Here is a 17,146-nt window from a genome sequence, read left to right as displayed (position 1 = left end):
AATTTAGGAGATAAGTCAGTGAAAGGAATGCAGAAAACAAAGCAAATGAAAAAGGGGATAATTATTAACACCAAAGAAAACAAAAAATTCTATAGAAAGAAAATGTAATCACAGTATATGATCTAACACAGTTGTTAATATTTACATGGTTAGAATGAAGCAAACACTCAATATTGATCTAACCAACTGCTGTGGTTTGTCCCCATCAAAACTTATGTTGAGACTTGGGGTCAACATGAGTTTTGATAGTATTGGGAGGTGGTACCTTAAAGAGGTGATTAGGTTATCAAAATCAATTACTGAGACTGGATTAGTTCTCATGGGAATGGATACGTTCTTGAGAGCCTGGGTTGTTATGAAGTGAGTCAGCCTCCTTTACCCCTCCTTTCTTTTTGCACACACTCAATTCTCCTTTCACTTCTCTGCCATGCCATTATGCAGCAGGAGGCCCTCACCAGAAGCCAACCAGTGTGGCCACCCAAACTTGAACTTCCCAGCCTCCAGAACCATGAGCTAAACCAACCTCTTTCTTTTATAAATTACTCACTCACAAGTATTTTGTTATAACAACAGAATACAAACTAAGACACTAATTATGATAAAATTAAATAAAGAAGATGGGGCAAGGAAAAGTGTGTGTGTCTAAGTACGTGTGTGTGTCTGTGTGTGTGTGTGTGTGTGTGTGTGTGTGGTGACAGAGTATATAGGTTGAGTATCTGCAATCCATAATTTGAAATGCTCCAAAATTTGAAACTTTTTCAGCACCAACATGATGCTCAAAAGAAATGCTCATTGGAACATTTTGAATTTCAGATTAGGGATATAAAACCAGTAAGTATAATACAAATATTCAAAAAAGAATCCCAAATATGAAATACTTCTGGTCACAAGCATTTCAGATGAGAGATACTTGGTCTGTATTATCATCATCTAAGTAAGAAGTTAATGGTTATAGCACTACCTAAAAATGAAACATAAAAAAAAAAGAAAGCATGCTATTAAGACAAATGGAAGAAACAGCTAAAGGAATAAAAATTAGTTGCCTCTGGGGAATAGGGAGTGGGAAAATAACAAGCAACTTTTTTTTAAGCCTTCGTAGAACATCTGACACTTTATGAGCATGTATAACTTTGATTTTCAAACTTTCTTCATACTACTTCATGATTTTACCTATCCCTTGACCTTTAAAGACTGGACTGACTATTTATAAAAAATTTTAAAATCACAACTTAGTAGATTCCACCATATTATTTGATGATGAAAATTGATGTGTTTAGTCCTATTTGTGCACTGAAACAGGACCAGAATCTTCCTTGAGCACCATCTTTATTAAAAAATATATTTTATACCTTACAAAATTTACCCAACTTTCATTCAGAGCCTATTAAAGAAGAAAGTAGCATTAACAGGAGAGGAAATCACACTGGGGCACATTTAACAATACGTACAGTTCGGATCCAATGCTTATAAACCACCCCACTAACTGAATATAAATTTCAGAAGTTTAAAAAGACAAGAGCAAACAATGGTATCTGTAAATTATATGGAGACAAGTCAAGATTTTCTCCATTCGTTCAACCTTCACGAATTGAGGGGAGACTGTATATTATGGGCTGTGTTAGACATTGAAGCTATAACAAAATAGGGCCCAGGTATTGCTCCTTAAGAATGGCATTCTATTTGGGAAAAAAGACTTGAAAGCAAATCATTAACAGCAATTTCCCATTTTGCAATATATTTGTGTTGGTTTTTCTTGAATCTTTTACATTGAAAACACATTCATCTATTCCTTAAGTTGTAAAAAAATTAAAAATCAAACAAACTCTTAAAGGATTACGTAGGCTTTAACAGATGTGTGTGAAGGATGGAAAGAAAAGTATTAAGTCAGCAGTGGAGAAACAGCAATTAATTCGGGGGTGGGTGGGCGGAGCAGTCCCAGAAAAGCTTCAAAGAATAAATGATATTTAGGTTGGTTCTTGAAAGATAGGAGAAGAAAATTTTGCTAAGTATAGTATGCTAAGCTTCAAGGCCAGTGTCAAAGAAGACAAATAATTGGGTCCTAAAGGTTGTAAGATTCAGTAAGTTACATGGTTATGGATATAAAAATTTAACTCACTGCCACTTCACCATCCTGCCGAGGCAAGATAAGGCACATCCATCTACTAGAATTGATTAGTTGCTTCCCCACCTGTGCCCAGCCTGCCGCCTTTGGCTTATCTGGCTTACATTTGTTCCTGAATTTGGTATCTCAATGTGAAGAATCTTCATAAAAACAAATCCATGTTAGGAGTGTATTTTGGGATAGATTTGTATTTAGTTGAGGATTAAATAACTTGGTACAAATCATGCTTAAAGACTGAAATGTTTCAAGTTAAAGACTGTTAACAAAAGTACCACTGAACTATCTTCTAAGGGAACTCTCAGTAGCAAGATAGGAGAAAACTCTTCAGAAAATGCTCACTCTGAGGGCTCTTTACTAATTTTAGTGTCATTTTGACACTGTCTGTTAAATCATGCCATTTAGCAATGACTTAGCCCCCCAACCCAATAAATCAAATTATGAAAGAGGAGAAGCTCAAAGTAAGTAATTCCAGCATAGCCATGATCAGTCCCCTGTGATGGAACTATCCAAGTGATGAAGCCCTGGAAGAATCTTGGGGTGGGACATTTTGTGGTCTGGTTTACAGTCGTACAATAGGTCTCAAACTGGAGCATGCCTCAGCATAACCTGGAGGGCCTATTAAAATATACATTGCTGGGCTCAACGTCCAGAGCTTCTGATTCAGTTAGGTCTGGGGTAGGAGTTTGAGAGTTTGCATTTCTAACAAGGTCCCAGTGGACACTGGTATCGCCGGCCCAGAGATCATATTTTGCAAGCTGTCAGAATAGTAATTTCCATATATAAAATGCAACTGTTACTAATTTAAATATGAATTAAACAGCATTATTAGTGAAATTACTCTGAACTCACTTGGAATCCATTTTGGTCACCTTCTTGGTGAAAAATTCATCTACACCTTCATCTACTCTCCCCATGAGACCATTCTGTTCACCATCTTGGGAGACAATGTTGGCAGCACAGACCTGCAAAACAAACAGCTATAATGTTAATTCATATGCACTTTGATTTAGCAAACATTTATTACTAGATTTAAGACACTGTGATTAAGGGCTATGGGAGGGACAAGGCTCCCTAAAATAGGGGCCACATAATCTACAGGAATAGAAGCCATATGTACAATCATAACATAGACGGGAAGAAACAAAAGTGAGGGATGCACTATAAACACCATGCCTTGTGGAGGATTCATGCTGACTGGTGCATCAGAAGCTGGGACCTAACAGATACGACAAGTTGAGTGTTTCTAAAGGCAGAGAATGGCACTGCAGGTGTGTGTAAGGGGAAAGGGAATGCATGGAGAAATGAAATACGCACTGACTTCTGAGAGGGGTGATAACTCCAGGGGGCCTGAAATGTGTGGGTGGGGCTGGCTGCTAAGGATGGAGCACGGCAGATGCTAACATTGGCTTCCCCTAACCCTTTCCCCTGCCTACTTTCTTTCTTGCTAGAAGAGCCCTAGGGTCAGATTATGGATACTGATTTGCTTAAGCTACAATCCCTTCCTCTTGTTTGTGATTAATAGGCATGTGAGTGGGATATAATCCCGGTGTGTGAGATACAAGGGGAAATTTGCTAGGGAGCTCATGGGGACAGGTTTTGTCAGGAGGAGAGAATGTGTGTTTCCGCAGTTATGTGAGGGAGATGTGATGTCTGAGCTGCGGAAGGCCACCGGCATTCACCAAATGGGGAGGCCCAAGGATAAAAGGCCGCATGCTGGTTGACAATAACAAAGCAGAAAGGGGAAAGCACCTGGGTACCTATGCTCTGCTGCTGAATAAGCCAGGCCTGGATCCTGAGGTCTCTGGATTTTTTGTTAGGTGAAAAAATAAATATTTCTCATTGTTTAAGTCACTTTTGAGTGAGTATTGAGTATTCCATAATATCCAGTTGAATACTTTCCAATTAATAATACAAAAACCCATAAGGAATAGCCTTGAGCCTTATGCTAAAGAAGAAGGAATTTACTCCTTAGATGATAGGGAGCCACCAACGCAGCAGCATGGACCAACCTGAATTCTGGGGAGGTAATTCTGGGACAGCATGAAGGACCAATTGGAGACACCAGAGAATATAAGCAGGAAAACCTGTTCAGGAGCTGAAATCAAAGACTCTTGTAGTAATTTAATCTAATCTGGAGGTGATGAGGGACACTAATGAAGTGGAGAAGTGAGAACAGAAAGACAAGAGCTGCCCAAGATACTGTCAAAGTTTCTAGGCCAGGTAAATGGGGGTATGGTTCTAGGGAACATGTTACAAAGATCATATTTGGGGGAAAAGCTGTGTCTTATCTTCTTGAGTGCTTGAGGTATTGTGAGAAATCCAGAAGCAGGTGTCCAGCAGGCAGCCAAAAACTCTGATCTTATGAGAGAGGTTGGTGGTGAGAAGCTATCACAAAGCTATACCAAGTTAGCATGTCTCTTTGAAAGGACAACGCAGAGTGAGCTTAGTCAGATGCTTGATTTGTGTCTGCAATGTATATTAATATTTCACAGATAGGTTGTGGATGACTGAGAAAGAGCATGCATCTTGCCCATGCTGTTGGATACAAGGACAAATTTTCATGTGGTTGGGATACCTGGTCTAGATGTCTTGCCATAGAGCGGTGGGAAAGCTGTTTCCTGTAATCTTGATTTGCAAGTCTCCCTTAAGGTGCCTAGGGGGAACATGGCTTATGTCTGTATGGAAATTGCTTAAAGAAAAAAACCCTTGAACAATCATCCACTTCGTTTATCAGGAAGCTCTCATTATGAAAATGAACTGTGTGTTTGAGTTCATGTTTGTGACATGCTGAAAAGCGAAGAGACAACAGATAATAGACAAAGAACCCTATGAAATAACAATTATACCTCTCATCTGAATGGTGCTTTACATTGGAACAAGGATTTCCTACGTGTTGCAAAAGAGCAGAAAATCTGCAAAGTTCTATAATTCCGTTACGCAGAGAAACAAAGCTCACTGAATAACTTTTATTTTGATTACAAAAGATAAAGTAGTACAGAACTTGCTTGTATTATATTATTTTTCCCTTTTGGAAAAGAATGGAGCATAGAATCTCTATAGCAGTAACAGCCCCTTAAGTTAATATAGTACTTGATAGTTTACATGTGTTTTACACATTATTATGTCACCCCTACGTCTACCCTTAAACTGAAAGAGACAGTGCTATCCTACTTTTTGGTTAGTCACAGATCAAACAGTGACTCAGAAGGTTAGTGGCACCCCCACTGGTCACCTGATTAATGGATGAAGAAAGATGTGACCCCAGGACATACGGTCCTAACACACGGCTTCCTCCCAGCTTCCCCCAATGACTCCTCTTTCCATTTTCGGAAAAAAAAAAAAAAAAAAAGTTAAGTTTTACTTGCATAATTTCTCCCCTCAGGAAAAATTTTTATTTTCCCACTTGGAAACAGAAGTCACAGCCAGCACAAAAGGTTCTCTGGGGATGTGGGGTACATCAATGGGTTTCAGTGATGGAAGCACAGAGCTGAACAAAACAGTCTGCTTTCCTGCAGGACAGACCAGCTTTTAGGGCTGGACTGGCCCCTACAGATCCTCCAGTCCAACCCTATCATTTTAGAGATAAAGGGACAGAGAGCAGACAGGTTAAGAGAAGTTCAGTATCACTGGGAGATCTTCCATGAGACATGGTTTAAAATGCATCTGTTAAAATAGGAAGCAGGAGGTGGCATCAGCCTACATGAAGAGCAGTAGAAAAACTGAAGGCTGAATTGAAATGTAGTTTGCAAAAGAGTTCAAGGTCAAATGCACATGCTGTTTCAGCTCCTTTTCTAACAAAAGCAAAGGAAAGGACAAACAGGTATCAGAAGTTCTCAAAATCCCATTTGCTTTTGGTCTTCTCTGTCAAGGAAAATACATTTCAGACTGAAAAGGGTAGTACAGCTGTTGGAAAGGGAGTGAGCAGAAATCTCAGCAGTGAGCCTGGGGCCAGAACCCACTGCATTTGCACTCAGAGAAAGGCTTTTACAAATAAAATCAGGAATCGCTGTTGTTGATATTTGATAAAGAAGGTAGATTTTGCCTGTAATCCCAGCACTTTGGGAGGCCGAGACGGGCGGATCACGTGGTCAGGAGATCGAGACCATCCTGGCTAACACAGTGAAACCCCGTCTCTACTAAAAATACAAAAACTAGCCGGGCGAGGTGGCGGGCGCCTGTAGTCCCAGCTACTGGGGAGGCTGAGGCAGGAGAATGGCGTAAACCCGGGAGGCGGAGCTTGCAGTGAGCTGAGATCTGGCCACTGCACTCCAGTCCGGGCGACAGAGCGAGACTCCGCCTCAAAAAAAAAAAAAAAAAAAAAAAAAAAAAAAAAAAAAAAAAAAAAAAGAAGGTAGATTTTGCACCTCCAGTGTGTAAGTGCTAAAAGGATAGTTCATGAATGCTGAGAAAACAAGCTGGTGATCGTGAGGACTAAAGACAATTCAGACCACCCTCTGTTTTCCCTCTGCCAGGATTATTACAGTGAATACACCAGGGAAAGACAGTAGGCGGTGCACCTGGATTTTGATGCGGCAGCTGCCAAATCTCTCACAATGTCTTCAAAGGCTGGATGGAGAGGAATGGACAGGAAGTAAGGACAATTAGGTGTATTAGTAACTCTTCGAACAAATATACCAAGGAGTGCTAATTAGTGAACTGAATAATCATGGAATGTTGTGTACATATATTAGAATGTAAAAAACATGGAAAATTAATTAGCTAAGCAATCAAGAAATAAGGAACCCAAAGGAAGTAAAATGAAGAGCATATAATAAAAGAAAAAAATTAATGAACTTGAGAGGATTGATAAAACAGTTGACTCTTAGAAAAAGACTAATAAAAGAGATAATGACAACATTAAGAGAAAAGGCCTTAAAAATATGTTAAAATGAAACAGGGGACATATCTATATAAGAGATTAAAGTTATTGGTATAAGAAATTAAAAACTTAAAGGAATTCTATAAACAATTAAATGAACAATTAGACTAAATGGAAGATATCCTAAAAATACATAAATTACCAAAATGATCTTAAGAAGAATTAGGTAACCTGAACAGATCTATGACAAAAGAAATAAAATCCCTAGTAATATATCTACATACAAGTATCACATGCACACAAGCATATAGACAACACTTAGGGCCCAGATGGCATCCCAGGAGAGGAAGAGACAATCTCTATTACATGTAAACTGTTCCAGAGAATAGGAGAAAAGAAAGAGTTTTGCAACCAATTTTATGACGACAGTATAACTTTGAAAGTCAAACTAGATGGATGGTTTAGACAAGAAAAATAAACATGTTAAGCCTCTCTCATTTATGCATATAGATGCAAAAATTCTCATAAAATATTACCAAACAAAGCCTAGCAGTGGATTAAAACAAAGCAAAAAATCATGATTAAGAATGTTATAACACTAGAAAAAGTATGTTAATGAGATTCACCCAAATTTCACATTAAAAAAGAAAAATTATCAGTCTCAATAAATACTGAAAAAAAGAATCAAACTACCATTCATTCCAAAACAAAATTAGCAAAACAGAAGAAAACGCTCTCACCTGAATAAATTATAGCAGAAACTGCTTTGTGTCTATTTAGTGTCTATTCGCTCTCGTTGACTCAATAACAAAACCCTGACTTATTTGGAGTATCAATGTGACCAACTGGCTATTTATCTTCCTAGATTTTCTTGTAGCTGGGGATGGAAATATGGTTCATTTCTGGCCAGTAAGATGCAACTGGAAGTATACTAGGACTTCTGGGTAGTTCAGATTCCCTGATGCATGTACTTCCTTTTCCTCTGTCTGAAATATATGTATAAAAACAAATTATAGGCCTTGGCTGAGAATAAGATTAATACCAGTCACCTGGATGATACAGCCATTTTAAAGGTGAATGCAACCTGTGGTTGAATAAATAGAAGTGTCCTATTTAAAAGGAGAGAATCAATGGGCCGGGTGTGGTGACTCACACCTGTAATTCCAGTACTTTGGGAGGCTGAGGCATGTGGATCGTGTGAGCTCAGGAGTTTGAGACCAGCCTGGGCAACATGGCAAAACCCTGTCTCTACAAAAAATACAAAAATTAGCAGCGTGTGGTGGTGCGCACTTCTAATCCCAGTTACTTGGGAGACTGAGGTGGGAGGATCACTTGGGCCTGAGAGAGGGAGGTGGCAGTGAACTGAGATTGCACCACTGCTCCCCAGCCTGGGTGACAGAGTGAGACCCTGTCTCAAAAATAAATAAATAAAAGGAGAGAAGAGATATGGCAGATCTTATTAAAGTACTCTATTTTGTCTTGGGTGTCACACTGCAATTTATTCAGAACAGAGTAACAAGACTTGTAAATGGATTCTAGACAATTTCATATGAAGAACATCGAAAGAGCTGAAGAATTAAGATTTGACCCACAAATATTGCGAAGTCTACTAAGTGGAAGAGACTGGATACCATGTGCCACTCCAGGAGACAGAAACAAGATGGCTAATTTCAAGCTATACAGTTAAGAGTTTTAGCAACACAAAAAATAATTCGCTAATAATTAGAGCTTTAAGAAAATGGCAGCTTCAGAGAAAGAAGTCATTGTGGATGGAATGGCCAATCAACGGCTGTGTAGGGATTTTTGAGCACCTGATGAGGGACTGAACAAGATGACTTCAAAATCCTTTTCAGCCTTATGACACCATGATTCAATGCATACATGAGAAAACCTATTACCCAGGAGTTAGTCTATTTTAATTTGAGTTGGTTTGTTTCATCACTGGGCCGACTAGTGTAGGGCTATGCCTTATGCCAATATACGGCAAACTGACTGATACTGACATATCACACCAAGTGAATCCACTGCATGGTATAATATTTCAGAGAATGATCATAGACAAATCAGTTATCTGCCCTGGACTTCATATTCCCTTGAATATTGAGTAATCTTTAAAATTCCTTCCACTAAGAGATTATTCCAGTTAGTGGTAGAGTCAGCATTATATACCAGTCCAGTGTTTTTTCCACACCTCTATGCAAATTTTTCAATGATTTTTCCTTAAAGGAATACTTTTTCACCTATAGTTATATTAGGAAAAAGTAGAAAGAAGCAATAGCTAACTGGCAGTGGATGAATGAGTATAAGCATGCCTCCATCCCTGGGGGGTGTCATGGTTAGAATGCTCACTTGCAGTTAGGTGGCCATGTGGCCAAGTTCTGGAAAGTGGTATTCAAATGAATATGAAGCTCATCCTTTCAGACCTGGCCCATAAAACCTCAGGGGTATGAGCCTTCATGCTTTATGTCATCCTCCAGCTGAATGCATATGACTTGAAGGACCAAAAAGGAAGGTAGAGCCACAAAGTAAAAGTAGCCTGGATCCCTGACAACTGTAGCATCCCCTGGCTGAAAATACTCACAATGGACTACGATATGAACAAGAAATAATCTCCAAAATATCAGAGATTTAACATAGTAAAAGGTTATCTCGTATAGTAGCTAGTGTTACCCCACCTAATAGAGCTGAACTTCAGTATGAGGGGGATTGGTTCCAGGACCCTTGAGGACACAAAAATCCATAGACGCTCAAGTCGCTGCTATAAAATGGCATAGTATTTGTGTATAACCTACAAACATCCTCCTGTGTGCTTTAAATAATCTTTAGATTACTTATAATACTTAATACAATGTAAATGCTATGTAAATAATTGTTACACTGTATTTTAAAATTTATATAGTTTTTTTCATTGTTGTGGTTTTTCTAATTGCCTTTTAAATAAATATTTTCAATCCAGAGTTGGCTGAATGCTCAAATGCAGAATGTGTGGATATGGAGGACTCACTGTACACTACACATTTTCCCCCTTTTCTCTGCTGTAGCTGGAACATTCTGGTACCTGAGAAAATGGCATTTCCACTCTTAAATTACCCATGTGACGCTCTTTTCCCAAAAGCAAAGACTTTCTGACAGTGAATTCAACTGAGGAAATAATTTTTGAATAAAATTTTATGTAAAGTTAGTTAATTTGTTTCTTAGTAAACATGGGTAAGAATCTCTTTGAATTAATGAGGGTAAATGAGTGTGGTATTAAATCAGTTTCCAGGAATTTTTTTCTCTTCCTCCTCCATTTAAGTATAGAAAAGGGTGAGTAGGTACAAAGGCAAAAGCAAATATAAGATTTATATTGTAAAGATAACTACATTAATAAAATGGAAATACTAGCTTTGAAGAACAATGTTTTTACATAAAGGATGGCATATTTTTATCCTATTTATTTCTTATGACAACTCAACGATGTAGGCAATGCTGGTATTTAGAAACAAGTTGGCTCAGGTTTTTTTAAAAAAAACCCACAAGCCTCTATCCACATATACACTGTCAGGGAGTGGGAGAGCCCACTGGCTAAGCCTGGCATCCTGCTCTTACCACTACAGTAGAAGGTTACACTCTATGGGCTAAGCAGCTATAATGTAATGTTTAAGAATTCTTTTATCTACTGAAAGAAAGAAAATAAATGAAAAGAAAAGAAAAGAGAAAAGAGAAAGAAATAAAAGAAAGGAAAGAAAGGAAAAAAGAAAGAAACATTCTATCTCTTGTTATTTAAAAAACATCTTTGTTTTTGTTTTTGGAGTGGTAGAGGTGGAATTAAAACATATAGCTAAAATATCTATATCCATTGTTCTTAAAATGACTGTGGTTTGATTTAAGGTTAAATTTTTGTGCCTAGCTTCTTGTTTTAAAAATAGGTTATCTACTCTTCATATTGATACAAATATCTATTTGTACATTTTTGGCACAAAAATCGGTCATTACAACATGTTTGGCCTGGAAGAAACTGGCATGCTGGCATTTAACTCAGCCTGGGCGTTGAGAATTCTGACACCTGGAAAAGTTCATTTGAGGCATTAGGATTCAGAGACAAACTCTAGAAAAGCCAAGACAGACTTTGGATGAACTGATTTTACTCAATCATAGGAAGAAAAACAACGATAATTGTTAATAATTGCTCTTACTAAACACTAGTAATAAAAGACAGCCACAGCATCCTCATTCTTAACTGAAAAATTGAAATAATGGTGCCTGTGTGGCAGCTTCACAGGGCTGTTAGACATGAAAGCACTTTGGAAATTGTAAGCAGTGTGATATCATAAGGTAATATATTTTCACTATGAACTCAAATAAAGGTGTGCTAATCTATACTTAGGTGTAAATATAGGTGTGCTAATCTATACCACCAGCACTCTAAGAAAAAGCCAGATCTATTTAGATCTCTGGCCGTAATACATTATTTTGGGACTTACCTTTGTGTTACACAGTCCCTCAGGGAAAACAGCCTAGAGTATGCCAATCCTGTGAGTCCTGGCTTCATTATGGACAAAGGTGAAATCTCTCTAGAACAGACTGATGAGGTTGGGACATGCTACCCCAAAATATGGCGCCTCGGCATTTGAGAAAATGGCAAAAGCAGGAAGGCCATTCTCATCTTCCTCTTGCCTTTCTCCCTTGAGGCAGGTCATAAAAGTTTCATTCAAGAAGCACCCTCCCTACAGGAAGATAAAAGAAATGTCCTCCCTATAGCCAGAGAAAAAGAAATGTCGCTGAAGACATGGGGAGAGGGAGAAGAGTCTGAACGAACAGGCCTTGCTAAGCGCCCCCAGTTTATTACCATTAGACCATACCTCCTTTGTCTAATCCTACTTCTCTGTACCTATCCACTTCATCAAACTTAGCATAAAAATACAAAAATACAAAAATGTTTGAGTCTGCATTTCTAAAGGTTTCCATGTCACATAAAACTTACATAAAATAAATTCTCTTATGCTTTTCTCTTGATGACCTGTCTTTTGTTCCATGTGCTTCAGCCATGAAACCTAGTGATAGATGATAAATATCTGTTCTCCCTTGCAATATCTAATATGCACCTCAAATAGGACTCTGCCACAGCTTCCTTCCTTTCTTTTCTATTTTTCAAACATTTAAGGAAAAAAGGCTGACATGGTAGATCATGCCTGCAATCCTGGCACTTCGGCAGGTTCAAGCAAGAGGGTACTTTGAGGCTAGGAGTTCTCAGATCAGCCTGGGCAACATATCAAGAGCCCACCTCTACAAAAAAATTATTTAAATAATTAGCCAAGCATGGTGGCATGCACCAGTAGTCTCAGCTACTCAGGAGGCTGAGGTGGAAAGATTGTTATTGCTTGAGCCCAGGAGTTCAAGGCTGCAGTGAGGCATGACTGTGCCACTGCACTCCAGTCTGTGTCACAGAGTGAGACCCTGTCTCAAAAAAAAAAAAAAAAAAAAAAAGAAAAGAAAAGAAAAAAAGAAAAGAAAGAAGTACGCAAGATTATCTCTTTCCATGAGTCACCATTTTATCAAGGATAAACTTAAGCCATTTCGCAGACAAGTTATATTGTTAATGTTATTCCATATGGAAAGATCCATAGAGAAACCATTTATTCAGTAACACCCTAGAACCTAGGTATGTTCTAGAAAGTGTGGGTTGTTGTTGAGCAGGGGCGGGGAGGGGGGGTTGTCTTTTTACCTATCTACAAAAATCTTTCCCTTATTTTTAAAAAAGAAAATATATCCCTATAAGGATATGTAATAATGGACTAAAAAAGTTAAAAATCAGTAAATTAGAAAACAGCAAACTAGAATTTTTTTGTATTTTGAAACAGTGTCAAGCTATTTGGATTCAAATGAGAGAAATTAACCAAACACAACAAAAGCCTGATCTAAAGTGAGGAAATTATCAACCAGGCAGGTAAGTTATTGTGACTTTCATCCATCTATGTCTCCAGCTATCCACCTACTTATCCAATAAGTATTGTTGAACCCCTACTATATTCAAAACCCAAAACCCAATGTAAGCACTGAGCATATTACCATGAATAATAAATCACAGGCCCTGCCTACACAGAACTTAGAGACAAGGAGTAAGCTGAGAAAACTCTGTGTGATGAGAGCTGTGACAGAGTAAGCATCAGGCACCGGAGGAGGTGGGGCCTCCATGGAGAGTTGCTCAGGCTGTGCACTGTGCACAAAAAGTCTGTGAGAACAACTTCCCTGGTGTAATGTGACCCTAGCTCTGTGGGAACACAGTGGGAGGGGTAAGGAGGGCTTCCTGGAAGAAGCCTTGCCTTCTTTAGAAACAACTATGATCTAATGGTAATAAACTGGGGACACTTAGTAAGGCCTGTTTGTTCAGATTCTTCCCTCTGTCCCCATGTCTTCAGAGATAAGGACATTTCTTTCCTCTGGCTATACAGAGGGCACTTCTTGAATGAAGCCTTTATGATCTGCTTCAAGGGAGAAAGGCAGGGGGAAGATGAGAATGACCTTCTTGCTTTTGCCATTTTCTCAAATGCCGAGGCGCCATATTTTGGGGTAGCATGTCCCAACCTCATCAATCCGTTCTAGAGAGATTTCACCTTTGTCCACAATGAAGCCAGAAGTAACAGGGTTGGCATACGCTAGGCTGTTTTCCCTGAGGGACTGTGTAACACAAAGGTAAGTCCCAAAATAATGTATTATGGCCAGAGGTCTAAATAGATCTGGCTTTTTCCCAGAGCACTGGTGGACAGAGTATAGAGAAGTGGATGGTTCTCCACTATCAAAAGAGATGTAGTGGAGATGTAAAAAATCTGAAAGTAGTTCTCAGTCCAGGAGATGGAGGGAAGCAATAAGAAAAGAGATGCAGCATTACAGGGCTGGAGCTCAGGATGGGAGGTAGCCAAAGCAAGGAGGAAGAGGGAGAGCTGGTGATCAGGATCGTATTCAGCTTTCTAACCTATCAACTGATGATGTCCCAAGAAGAACAGGGGATATGAGAAGGGCAGGTTTACAGGGAAAGGTGGGATCTAAGTTTCAAATTTTTGAGCCCAAGGTACTCATTCAAATTTAGGAGGCAAGTGGATATCCAGAAATCTATAGTCAACAACAGAGACTGAAACCATGAGTTCAGATGACATCACCCAGACGGAAAATAAAAAACTTAAATGGGTCTGACGGGAAAACTGAAAGGACGGGAAAACTGAAAGAGGTGGGTGGAAAAGAAAGGAGTGTGATGACTCAGAGATCAACGGGAAATCTCCTGTCGGGAATGACAGAGCTTTCTGTGTCAAGGAGCTGCTGAAACATCAAATAAGATGACGGACAGCTGAAAAGAGTCCACGGGATTTGGTCTGGAGTGACCTTGGGAGGGTGGTTTCAAGGGTGGGTAGATACAGAAGGAAGATTTTGGTAAATTGTGGAGTGCCAGGAAGGTGAAGAAGAGAGGCAGTAGAGACAGTTGGCACAGGCAAACTTCTTCAAGAAGTTTATCTATAAAGGAGAGAAAAGACATTAACCAGAGAGAGACATGGGTAAACTACAATAAGGCTCATCAGCACGCACAATTGAGTCTTCTACTGGAGTAGAAACAGCAGGATGTCAAGAGTCACACACCGGGGCTCCCATTTAGGGCTCTTCTCCAACACTTCAGTTACATCAGTTTGTGGAGGGGGGAATGCATGTGTGCACTCCAGAATCAAACAATTTTTAATTACCAATTAATTCTTTTGGTACTTGTATCTTTTTTGCCCTGACACTGTAAAGTGCTAGAGACCTTTATCTAGAATAAGGATTTCCTACCCTAGATAATCCTTATCTATCTAAGGATTTCCAAGGGCAGCTCTGTTCTAAAGAATTGGAAATTTTACAGCATTGTCTTCTCCACAATTATGTTGTTTTATTTAAGTGACACAATCTGTTCATTCTCCAAAATTATTGAGCACCAAGTTGAGATACTTTGTGTATCTCATGCAAAGAGGTCTAGTCTCCTCAACCATAGCTTTCATGTTTATGCAAAGCACTTTAGCAAGACCCCCCAACTTTCCCCAGAGAAGAAAAGGGTGTGAGAGATGGGGCCTCTCCAGTCCACCTACCGCTGCTTGGGTGGGTTGCTGCTTCTTATTCCTTTTTGGCCTTAACTTGGTAAAGTGTTCCAGCTTCTTCCCCTCTTCAGAAGGCAACTCTGAGATAAATCCCGAGCTCCGCTTCTCCTGTCTGAGGGATGGGAAGGGCGGGTCTTCGATGTGAATTGGTACCTCTTCCAGCGCTTTATCTAGATCAAACTCCATTTCTAAAATTGAAAAAAAAAAAAAAAAAAAAAAACCAGCCCAAGGCCAAAGTTTAATGAATGGGGATGGATAAAAAAATTCCTAAAAATAATTTTAAGTCTAGCATAGAATAGCAAACACCCATTCATAGATCACTTAACTCTTTCTCAATAATTACCCATGCAGTGCATCCATAAGGAACATCCCTAAAATGGTCTAAGGTCTTGCTGAGGGTGCTTCACGGTGCCAAGAAAATGACTGGCAGCAACAAAACACTTACCAAAAGCCCTAGAAACAGGCCGCAGCATTCGGCTATGGATACTCTTCCTTTTGGATTTAGGGGTCATCTAGAAATGAAATAATAATAATTAAAAAAAAACACGTAGGTAGCCACAAAAACTCGCCTTTCAAACTTCTGAAACATTCTGGATCGATTGTTTAACTCAGTAGTTGTTTCTCTGCTTTAGAGGTTGATTGAAAGCCTGACAGAAAAGACCAAACTATTTCTAAATGTTTACAATTTCTCAAATGATACAGCTAACCTCTTTCTTTTGTTCCCCCATCCCTAACCAGTTGAATTCCACTTATATAGCTGAAAAGAACAATGAATGAATTTAATTCCAAGCTGTATAAGAGGATGTTAACATGGATACAAAAATAAAAATCAAAGATTGTAAAAATCAGTCACGAAAAACTGAAAACACTACTATTCACTGATCACTCTCACAGTAACATCAGTGTAAGCAACTCTGACCTCTTTCTGTATCACGTCAATGATGTAAGCAGTTTCACTCTCTCGTTTCACATTTTGCCCCCAAGATTTTGATCTTTGCATCATGGGCAAAGACCAGGAAAAGGTGCTAGGATTCAAAAATCTGTATCTGTTGGCACTTCTCAGTGAAATGTCTTTGATCCTGTCAATCCTCTAAAAAATGAAACCCAAACTCAAATCAAGGGCCAAAACTGAAGAACACTTTCCTAGCACTGGTGTCAACTGTTTATGGTGCAAAGCCAGCCCTCAGAAAGGCACTATCTTCTCCCTCAATAGGATCACACAAATGTCAAAGATGGAGGGAAGCTTTGTCTTCACCTACACAAATCAACTCCAAGGATGAAATCGAGTTACAGAGGTGACAAAGGCTAACATTCATGTTGTCAGAAGGAGCAGAGCCATGGACAGAACCCAGTGAGGAGGGTCAGGCCAGCATCCTTCCTGCCACATAATTCATGATCCACATACAGATGGATGGATGTTAGGGATGTTTTCACTGGTTTGATATCAGGAAACTGGTATGTGTATAAACTAGGAGGTAACATAACTGAAAGAACTTAGTTTGCATACTTTCATTTCATTTAATAGGTTTTCATCTAATGCTTCCTCAAAAAAAAAAAAATCTACATGATTGAAAAACATTCTTTAGCTCCAAGGAGAAACTGGTTGATACTCATCTTTAAAGCAAACAAATCTATAGTTTTGACAATTATGTCAGTTTTAATAATAATATCGTTTTGCTATTATTTATTGTTGAGAGAAAAGGGAGAGAAAAAAAATGATTAGCAATTATATTGAAATCCAGACTTGTTTTCCTAAAATACAAAATGAAACTTGCTAATCTGACTTTTTTCAGGGTTTCATTAAAGGCAGACAATCTGAGGAAAAGCTATTTATAAAGTAACAGGCTTTGCAGGTTCAATAAAAACACAGCTAACCCAATGCAAATGGAAGGGAATCCAGTTTAAGGCAGTTCTCCCCAAAGTTAGCCATGCAGTTGGCTGAAGAAGTTAGTGGCCTGCCTGGTCTATTCACAAGTGAAATCTCTGAAAATAATTCTCAGGAGATACAAGCTATCAAAACATATGCTGTGTTTGGTTGCAACAAGTTCTTCAGTATTCTATCCATTTTATGCACAACTGTGGTAGGTAAAATAATCAAGAAGTAGCTCC

At 38.9% G+C, this 17,146-nt stretch overlaps 1 protein-coding gene across 10 annotated transcripts in view; it reads right to left on the bottom strand.

Moving 5' to 3' along the window:
* The window catches only part of CARMIL1 (capping protein regulator and myosin 1 linker 1), a 347,932-nt gene that overhangs the window by 23,308 nt on the left and 307,478 nt on the right, over nucleotides 1-17,146 (bottom strand). For 7 of the 10 annotated variants that reach the window (XM_033216407.1, XM_033216412.1, XM_033216416.1 and 4 more), the window contains 3 exons: nucleotides 15,483-15,549; nucleotides 15,029-15,225; nucleotides 2,972-3,099 (listed from right to left, as the gene is read on the bottom strand). In XM_033216407.1, coding sequence (XP_033072298.1) covers nucleotides 2,972-3,099; nucleotides 15,029-15,225; nucleotides 15,483-15,549 — 392 coding nt within the window. The remainder of the gene's footprint in view (nucleotides 1-2,971; nucleotides 3,100-15,028; nucleotides 15,226-15,482; nucleotides 15,550-17,146) is intronic. The other 3 variants (XM_033216409.1, XM_033216411.1, XM_033216413.1) reach the window with 1 other exon arrangement.

This window comes from Trachypithecus francoisi, unplaced genomic scaffold, assembly GCF_009764315.1.
Source record: "Trachypithecus francoisi isolate TF-2019V2 unplaced genomic scaffold, Tfra_2.0 Lachesis_group10, whole genome shotgun sequence".
NCBI lineage: Eukaryota > Metazoa > Chordata > Mammalia > Primates > Cercopithecidae > Trachypithecus > Trachypithecus francoisi.
Note: the sequence above shows the minus strand (reverse complement) of the source record. Positions and strands in the feature narration are given on the sequence as shown.